Source organism: Cenococcum geophilum (assembly GCF_001692895.1).
Source record: "Cenococcum geophilum 1.58 unplaced genomic scaffold K441scaffold_22, whole genome shotgun sequence".
Lineage (NCBI taxonomy): Eukaryota > Fungi > Ascomycota > Dothideomycetes > Gloniales > Gloniaceae > Cenococcum > Cenococcum geophilum.
In genome coordinates, this window is record NW_027137580.1 from 1,734,351 (window position 1) to 1,743,324 (window position 8,974).

At 47.7% G+C, this 8,974-nt stretch overlaps 3 protein-coding genes across 3 annotated transcripts; 1 reads left to right on the forward strand and 2 right to left on the reverse strand.

Moving 5' to 3' along the window:
* Nucleotides 1-2,634: 2,634 nt before the first annotated feature.
* Nucleotides 2,635-4,904, reverse strand: K441DRAFT_636793 (amino acid transporter). Its single transcript, XM_067646490.1, has 6 exons — nt 4,435-4,904; nt 4,302-4,372; nt 4,132-4,248; nt 4,002-4,081; nt 3,221-3,948; nt 2,635-3,128 (listed from the first exon to the last, which is right to left on the reverse strand). The coding sequence occupies exons 1-6, from the start codon at nt 4,588-4,590 to the stop codon at nt 2,694-2,696; spliced, it is 1,587 nt and encodes a 528-aa protein (XP_067503902.1). The 5' UTR covers nt 4,591-4,904; the 3' UTR covers nt 2,635-2,693.
* Nucleotides 4,905-5,234: 330 nt separating this feature from the next.
* On the forward strand, nt 5,235-7,050 carry K441DRAFT_660281 (uncharacterized protein). Its single transcript, XM_067648680.1, has 4 exons — nt 5,235-5,606; nt 5,660-5,995; nt 6,049-6,191; nt 6,265-7,050. The coding sequence occupies exons 1-4, from the start codon at nt 5,442-5,444 to the stop codon at nt 6,758-6,760; spliced, it is 1,140 nt and encodes a 379-aa protein (XP_067503903.1). The 5' UTR covers nt 5,235-5,441; the 3' UTR covers nt 6,761-7,050.
* A 249-nt stretch (nt 7,051-7,299) lies between these two features.
* K441DRAFT_611518 (uncharacterized protein) lies at nt 7,300-8,300 on the reverse strand (the record flags this gene model as incomplete). Its single annotated transcript, XM_067645576.1, has 2 exons — nt 7,300-7,839; nt 7,997-8,300. The coding sequence occupies 2 exons, from the start codon at nt 8,298-8,300 to the stop codon at nt 7,430-7,432; spliced, it is 714 nt and encodes a 237-aa protein (XP_067503904.1). The 3' UTR covers nt 7,300-7,429.
* Nucleotides 8,301-8,974: the final 674 nt, after the last annotated feature.

The window sequence follows — 8,974 nt, forward strand, 5'->3', positions numbered from 1 at the left end:
ACCAACTCGACACGCAATTGACTAACTTAATATGTAGTTGACCTACTTAATATGCAATTTAACTAACTTAACACGCAGTTAACCTACTTAACGTGTAATTTAACTAACTTAATACGCAGTTGACCTACTTAATATATAATTTAATTAACTTAATATATAGTTAATCTACTTAACATACAATTTAACTAACTTAATATGCAGTTAACCTATTTAACAACTTTAAAAGCTAACTGTATATCCTTTAACACGTAGTTAACCTACTTAACAACTTTAAAAGCTAACTATATATTTAACTATTATATATAATCTTATACAATCTTATACAATCTCATATAATCTTATAGTCTTATTACTTGGAGGCTCTGCACGAGGCTCTACACGAAGCTCTGCGTACAGAGGCTCTGCACGAAGCTCTGCGCATAGAGGCTCTACACGAAGCTCTATACGAAGCTCTGCGTACAGAGGCTCTGCACGAAGCTCTGCGCATAGAGGCTCTGCACAAAGCTCTGCACGAAGCTTCGCATAAGGCTCTACACGAGGCTCTACACGAAGCTCTCTGCGTACAGAGGCTCTGCACGAAGCTCTGCACGAAGCTCTGCACGAGGCTCTGCGCGAAGCTCTGCACGAAGCTCTGCACGAGGGTCTGCGCGAGGGCTGCGCGCGAGGGTCTGCGCGAGGGTCTGCGCGAAGCTCTGCGTACAGAGGCTCTGCAACGAGGCTCTGCGGAGAAGCTCTGCGTACAGAGGCTCTGCACCAAGGCTCTGCGCGAAGCTCTGCGTACAGAGGCACAGGCTCTGCGCGAAGCTCTGCGTATAGCGTCTACCACAGGTCTCTGCATGGGTCCCCGCTATATTCCCAATAGCCTCTATACGTGCCTCTACCCTATATAGCCACCTTATTTTTTACCCTTCCTTCCTTCTTTATATCCTCCCTACCTAGGGAGGCACCAGAATAGTAGCCAGCAGAGGACTATTGCTAGAACTAGATAACCGTTGCCAGAACTAGATAACCGTTACCAGAACTAGACAACTATTGCTAGCTAGATAACTATTGCCAGAACTAGACAACTATTACTAGAGCTAGACGATTGTCGCTAGAACCAGACGACTATTGCTAGCTAAATAACCATTATTAGAACTAGACGACCGTCGCTAGCTAAACGACCGTTACTAGAACTAGACAACTATCGCCAGAACTAGATAACCATCGCTAGCTAGACAACTGTTACTAGAACTAGACGACCGTTACTAAAGCTAGATAACCGTCGCTAGAACTAGACAACTGTTACTAAAACTAGACAACCGTTGCTAGAACTAGCTAGAACTAGATAACCGTTACTAGAACTAAACAACTATTGCTAGAGCTAGACGACCGTCGCCAGAACTAGACGATCGTTGCCAGAGCTAGACGACCGTTGCTAGAACTAGATAACTGTTACTAGCTAAACAACCGTTACTAGAACTAGACAACCATTACTAGAGCTAGACAATCGTCGCTAGAACTAAACAACTATCGCTAGTTAAATAACTGTTACTAGAACCAAATAACCGTTGCTAAAGCTAGATAATTATTACTAGAACTAGATAACCGTCGCTAGCTAGACGACTATTACTAAAACTAGATAACCGTTGTTAGAACTAGATAACTATTGCTAAAACTAAACAACTATTGCTAGCTAGACGACCGTTATTAGAACTAGATAACTATTACTAGAACTAGATAATTATTACTAGAACTAGATAACCGTTGCTAGAGCTAGACAACTATTGCTAAAACTAGATAACTATTACTAGAACTAGACAACCGTCGCCAGAGCTAGATAACAATAACTAGCCAGCCAACACTATAAACGATTTAATTAATTAATTAAATTAAGGTAGTATAAACAGGTAGGCATAAATAGGTAAATACTAATAGGTAGGTAGATATAGATAGGTAGGTAAATGTAAATAAGTAAGCAGATATAGATAGGTAGGTAGATATAGATAGGTAAGTAGATATAGATAGGCAAGCAGATATAGATAGGTAGGTAAATGCTAATAGGTAGGCAGATATAGATAAGTAGATATAAATAGGTAGGTAAATACAGATAGGTAAGTAGATATAGATAGGTAGGTAAATACTAATAGGTAGATAAATATAGATAAGTAGGCAAATATAAATAGGTAGGCAAATATAAACAGGTAGATGTAGATAGGTAGGCGATATAAATAGGTAGGCGATGCAGGCAGGTAGGTAAGTTAATAGGTAGATAGGTAGAAGAGAACCATCGCTATATTATATTAAATTATCTAAAATAATAATATTTATTTTGCTAGCCTTATAAATAGCTTTAAAATAGCTTTTATTTATTTAAAATATATTATTAGTATAAAAGAGGTAAATATAATTATGGTTGCCAAATGCGCAGATTGCTAGCAGATTGCTAGCAGGTTGCGCGCAGGCTGCGTGTCAAAAAAACACGACATAGGCTAGTCGGTCGAGTTGCCAAATGCCTTCAACTGCGCGCCAATTGCGTCAACCACCAACCATTGAGGCCATTTAAAGGGTACCATATTTTGCCGATGAAGAAACTAGGCTATTATCAGTCACAGCGAAGTCTACCCTCAACTGGATGAAGCTAAGGTTCTTGGTGGTGCAGCATCTGTGAAGTCTATTAAGTTTTATATTTGCATATTGATATCTAAATCCCCTCACGCACTCTTCCTCACATATTCCACCGGCCCCGCATAAACATGTCTCCCCCTAAAATGAAAATAAATCAGCGACACCACAATTATGACCCCATAAACTAGTATACTCCAATTCATGCCTGCAGCATTTGGCCTCGGTCCCGTCGGCCAAAAGCTCATGACGAACAAGAACGCTAGGAACAGCATCGAGATGATATTCAGCGGCAGGCCCCACTTCCCCAGCACGAATTTTGAGGGCAGCATGGGCTCGTTGCGGAGACGCTTGGCGATGATGCACCCTATCGACACCATGTACGAGCTCAGCAAAGCGGCAACGGATATGCTATTGATGATGTTGAAGGCGATGGTGCTGCCGATGTTAATGAGGGAGAGGAGGCAGGAGACGACGAAGGAAAAGAGAATAGCGGGGAGGGGGACGTCCCAGCGGGGTGGAACCTAGGAAAGAAAGCAAAGTCAGCGTCATTTTACTTTTTTTTATATAGCTAATGCGGGGATGCGAGGAGCGGAGAGGAGTGGAAGGTACTCACGTATGCCAGCCACTTTGAGAACGGCACGCCCTGGTCGCGCGCGAACGAGAAGAGCTGCCTAGATGCAGTCGCGACGATCGACAGGTTGCAAAAGATAGACATAAAGATGACAAGCGCGCACATGGCGTTGGTCCCCGCGTACGAACCGGTGGCGTTGTAGAACACCTCAATGAACGCATAGCCTGTAGGCGTGGAGATGGCGGCGGTGAGGTCGCCGAGGCAGAAGCAGAAGCTGATAATCATGATCCAGCCCAAGAGTCCGTTGGCGAGGGTGGAGAATATCATGGTTCTCGGAAGCGTGGCTGCAGCGTCTCGCAGTTCTTCCGACAAATGCACCGGCGCATCACCGCCGAGAAGCGGCAGAATTGCCCCTAAAACGCCCACTATTGTAGCTGTTCCGGCGCTGTTCCAGCCCGTGAAGTTGCTGAATTCTGTGAAGACAGTCCTCGCATCTCCGCGCGGTCCTAGCACCCAGAGCGGGACCAGGATAGCGAAGAAGCCAAAAATGTGGATTACCAGTACAACTCCCTCAATCAAGGGGAGCTTTTTGGCAAGCACGGTGTTGAAAACTACTGCAAAGCCGGCGACGGCGAAGACAAGTAAAGTACCGTGCCAACGTTCGAATACGTAGCCGGGATAGTTTAGGACTAGCAGACCCTGGATCATTGTCCCCGCCATAAAGGAAGTCGCCGCCGCGGAAGCTTGCCATGCTAGGACACAGAGCCAGCCTGGAATGGATTTAGAGGTTGCTTCTAAGGCTTCAGCAGCGAGGAATACATACCGATAACGTAGCTTAGGAATTGCTGGTGTTCGCGAGGAGCGAACTCTGAGACCCAGTGGTATTGGCCGCCGGATGTTGGGCTACATTAATGATTAGTATATTGCCATATGTGGGGACGGAAGTGACATACGCCATTGATCCCATCTCAGCCATGGATGTATTCACAGCAAGAAAGCCCATCCATGTAATGAAGAACATCCAGATCAAACCTGCTGTTCCTCCGTTCAGAAGACCTATGGTTGAAACGCTTCACCAATATCAGTAATTTTCCATGATATAGAGGCCACTGGCTTGACCCACCCTAGCGCCACTTCCCAAGTCGCCATCAAAATCATGGAGAAACCGAACATTGTAATAAAGCGAAAGTTTCGCTGGCAAACATGTCAGTGAATTCGGAAATCCCATCCCGTGTTCAATTACAGTATGGCCGCACCCTCAGTTCCTGCACCTTTCCCATTCTCCACATATTTTGTTGATCGTCCTTCGTGCCTTTCTTCTCCTGCGGAAGAGCGTCATAGTCGGCGAGCTCAGCATCATGACTACTTGGTGCCCTACGCACGTCAACATCGAGCTCTTTACTCTGCTCCATGGTGGTGAGAGATGTAGCTGAGCAATTGGACAAGGTCAATGTCGCCAGTGCAGGAGGTTTCGGACCCTGTAATCAGAGACGGCTGATACAGGTTCTGGCTGGGGCAACGCGAGGGAGATAAGTCCTGGTCTGCTGCAAAGCGAGGGACAAAAAAGCAAATGCCATGTAGAAGCGCACAGGGTTTGTTATAGTAAAATCATGGAGCCGGTAGGAGGAATTGGCGAAATAGAGCATAGTACGGGGTACGGGGAGGTCGTACAAGGACGTTGAACAGGGTTTGCACGCATGGGCAGGCGAGAAGGCATGGGCAAGGCGGGCTAGGTAGACTGAAACTGCAGAAGTCTCTCGCATTGCCCGTGCCTAAACAACTTATATTGGACCCAGCGGCGTCCACTAATGCTGCACCGTGGGGGCGAGCGAAGCATCATGCAGGTAGGGAGGAAGTTGGCGTGGCCCATCATCGTTCCGCCAGGACACGGCGCCATTGACGCCCCGACCGCCAAACCTGCAGGCCTCTCTGGATGAAGCAAAGCGTGTCGCCAAACTGCAAAGTGATCTCGCCTGACGTATCCTAGTCTTGCGTCTAATCGGCCAATAGTCCGATTCAAGCTTTCTGCCGTTCTTCTGGGACTATCTCGTGCAAAGCCATCGATCAATCTTGTCTCTACTGCATTTATCGTTCCTGCATGATTCCTGCCCGGATTTCTGTCAGGAGCCCCTTCCTTGTGGTAGCGCTTATTCTGGTTCCCATTCACAAGCTCCTTTAAATCTTCTTCGTTGAAGGTCTATCGATTATTCATACTTTAGCTGTCGCACAGGAATGTTGTGTCAATTCTGATTTTCATAGCGCTATGGCGGAAAACCGCTTCTCTCCGATCACGACGTACGATCACGCTGGCCTGTTATGGATAACCGCAATCTTGTGTCTGATTTACTCCTTCATTGCTTTCATGGTGAGAGGCCATGTGAAGTGGAATCTCTATGGAGTGGATGATGCGTTCTTGGCGGCAGCGACGGTATACGAAATTTACTCCTACCGCCTGAAGAAGTACTCATTGATAGTTGCCAGGTAGCGCATCTAGCCCAGACTATTGCGGTTTTCATTGGGTTGAATCAAGGCCTTGGGAAGTCTGCAAGTCTGGACGCACCCGATCATACAAAGTCAGGAGAAGCCACATTCGCCGGAGTGACACTATTTATCATCGCCGTCTGGCTTGCCAAGTTCGCAGTTCTCAGCCTGATGATCCGAATATTTGTGCGCGATATCCCCGCTCAAAAAATACTCACTACTGCCATCTACTCTCTCTTCGCAGCAGCTGGGTTGGCTTCAGTCCTTGGCTTTTCCGTCCAGTGCTCAGCGTCAAGTTACCTTGACAGCTCTGCTTCCTATCTCTGCAAATCTCAGGTTTGCCAACACTTGCGGGTGAATTACACGTGCCACTCGCTGACAGCCTTCAGATGCCCCGCTGGCGGCTTATCACAATACTTGACGTGGGATCGGAGATCATTCTGATGCTGATACCCACTGCCATGGTATACCCTCTTCAGATGGCCTTCAACTTGAAGTTTCAAGTTGTTCTCGCCTTTGCCTTTAGATTACCGTACGTTGACATACTACTTACCTATCCTCCGAATGCCCAGACTACAGTGCGTAACTAATCACCGATTCCGCAGCCTCATTGCTCTCTCAATCCTCCATCTCCATTACATTCCCCCAATTCTACACCACTCTCTACCCAATAGCACTTCCTTTGTTGTCATACCTGCGTTGCTTATCCAGCAAGTCCAGCTCTGCTGGAGTTTACTATCCGCCACAATCCCAAATCTGCGGTCATTCATGAAGAGTTTCCATTCCGGCTTCGGTATGGATATGGGAGTGGGGACCTTAGGCACGAGCTATACACCTAGAAGCTACGGTAACGGGAGCCGTGGGCGAGCTATGGGGATTAGACTCAATTCTTTGACAACGCAGGATGAGCAAACACCACCCCAAGGAAGTAGGACAAAAGCGGGGTTTGAGCACAGTCTAAGGCCAGATGCGGTGGAGAGGAGCACTGTCATCTCACATAATGGCAAAGGGGATGTGAAGCTAGAGGACTTGTCTCTTCGTAGTGGTGGGAGTCAGGAGCTCATCATTAGAAGGGATATAGAGTGGAGTGTTTCTTATTAGCGTTATCGATGCACTCAAGTATATGTTTTCACGATGTTTGTACGGTTATGTTTGCAATGGTCTATATGGCAGAAATGGGTAGAATAATTGGATTGGGTGTTTGGGAAAGTTTCGGTACCATCTAAACTCTAGACTGGAGGTGCGCAAGATCTAAAACAAACAGTGTCCCTCCTTGTATGCGCGCACAATACAGCAATTTCGCTTTGTACGCACTAGAGCATTTCAAGTTTAACTCTTGTAGTTAAGCTTAAAAAATTGAAGGCTCCGCCTTTCTTGCGGGTGCACAGCTCCTTTAGCAAGCGCACAGTATCTACGCTGGATGGTGATCACCGTTGTGCGCGCACACAGGGGATACAGCACTGGAGCCCGTACAAGCTGAACCATTATCCAAAGTCCCGATCCCGATGACCCCGCCGATCCCGCCGATCAATTGCTGTAAATCTCTACCCTTTTCATAGAAGACACGTCCAGAGGAGGTAGTGATGGTCGAAAGGGGCGTGCGCAATAAATACGAACTTCAAATAAGAAGTGACAAGACGGCATAATATAGGCGAACTTCGGAGGTGCTCCGGTGCTATTCTAGGATTGTTGTGATGGAAGAGCGCCCTTCCCCCGTTGCTGCAGTAGTGCGGTCTGACCCCACGGTCTAGCTGCAGATTTCCCCTCCGCCTATTCCTTCCCCGGTGCATCCTTGAAGAAAATTATGCCGCCCTTGACATCAGCAAGCGGATTTCCATCCCCTTGGCCAGCATGCCCACAGTCCTCTTTGTCGAACCCACAATTCCGATAGAACGTCTCCTTGCCCCAAGCACTGATAACCGAGCAAGCGACCCCCTCTTTCTCCGCCTGGTCTATTCCCCATGCCACGAGCGCCCGCCCGTGCCCTTGGCTTTGGTAATCAGGATGAACGCCTAACGCCTCCAGGTACCAGGACTCGCTGCGAGACCCCGTCCAGATGTGCCCGAGAAACGGGTAGGAGCGCTCGATGATGAACTCGTTTGCCGGGTCGGCGGCCCGGTTGCGATACACGTATGAAGATAGTTTCGCACATGCTGTTGCTGTCGGCTTGGCGAGACGGCCTTTGCACATGAGTTAGGAAATGGGGGAAGAAATTTGGCGTGAGAGAACGAGGGATTACGTGGTTCACTGCGCCCGCAATCTTGCGGTGCGAGGAGGATCGGACCAATGACAGGACTGTGCGGCGAGACGCGATGACATGCCCAAGATCGGACTTACGAGGATCCCACCAGCCCAACCCTGCCGCTCTCCCGCCCGTGCCCATTCGGCTCCAATGAGCGACCCCTGCGATGACCTCGTCGCCCCGTTTATCCACTGCTGTCGAAACGATGAAGTGGTGCGTGTAGTCCCACCAGTACACCTGGATCCGCCGCAGCCAGTAGAGCTGGTTGTCTTCTGGGAACTCTTTGCGGTGGGGGTGGATCAGGTCGCCGAACAAAATGTCATCCCAGAAAGCAGCGGTATACACACGGGCGAGCTCGCGCTGCTCCGAGAAAAGCGCGAGGCGGATTTTTGGGCCCATTGTTGCGAATTATGTTGAGATTGAATTTTTAAAACAAAACAACCATATATGAGCGTAGTGGAATCTAGATTTTGAAGGATAAAACCGCAAGATAACTACATATCTACGAACTAACGCTACAATTTATGCATTGCAGTAGTATCTCAACGCACGTCTCTTACCGGTTATCACTTCTGGTTTGACACTAGTGGTCCCTTGTGGCTTGATCCGGCACGGGAAAAGAATTGGACGACGGCAGCGATTATTAGAGCCAGAAAAAAGGACAGCCCAGACCCCGGTCGGCAGTTTTGTGACAGGAGACAGAGGCTGTCGCAGCGATAGGAGCTCTATTCAACATCGTTTCACTAACGTTAGCGCTGAGAGGCGAGCCATGCAGTGGCATCCCAAGTACGAGGGAAAAGAAAGAAATCCCAGAAATATTCTCGGAGAAATTCTAGACTCCACTCCGAACGGAGGCCATCACTAGGGGTGTGAGCTTTACACATACACGTGTAAGAGTATGCTCAAAAAAAACTGCATAGTGGGGCAAATGCAACATCAAATTTTTAAGTCCTTCGCGTGAATATTTCAGCACGCACTTAGTAAATTATATCACAGCCCACGCCCCATCAGGATTTTGTGAGAACGCGACGCGTCTACTACATACATACCAGTAATAATAAGCTCACTAGCGC

Bases quoted from the DNA above. Each gene is read 5' to 3' on its own strand.
- K441DRAFT_636793 (XM_067646490.1), bottom strand. From the start codon at position 4,590: ATGGAGCAGAGTAAAGAGCTCGATGTTGACGTGCGTAGGGCACCAAGT. The intron at 4,249-4,301 runs GTGGGTCAAGCC...ATATTGGTGAAG, and splicing joins ACTTGGGAAGTGGCGCTAGG to CGTTTCAACCATAGGTCTTC. The intron at 4,082-4,131 runs GTATGTCACTTC...TCATTAATGTAG, and splicing joins GCTGAGATGGGATCAATGGC to CCCAACATCCGGCGGCCAAT.
- K441DRAFT_660281 (XM_067648680.1), top strand. From the start codon at position 5,442: ATGGCGGAAAACCGCTTCTCTCCGATCACGACGTACGATCACGCTGGC. The intron at 5,607-5,659 runs GTATACGAAATT...GATAGTTGCCAG, and splicing joins CGTTCTTGGCGGCAGCGACG to GTAGCGCATCTAGCCCAGAC. The intron at 6,192-6,264 runs GTACGTTGACAT...CCGATTCCGCAG, and splicing joins GCCTTTGCCTTTAGATTACC to CCTCATTGCTCTCTCAATCC.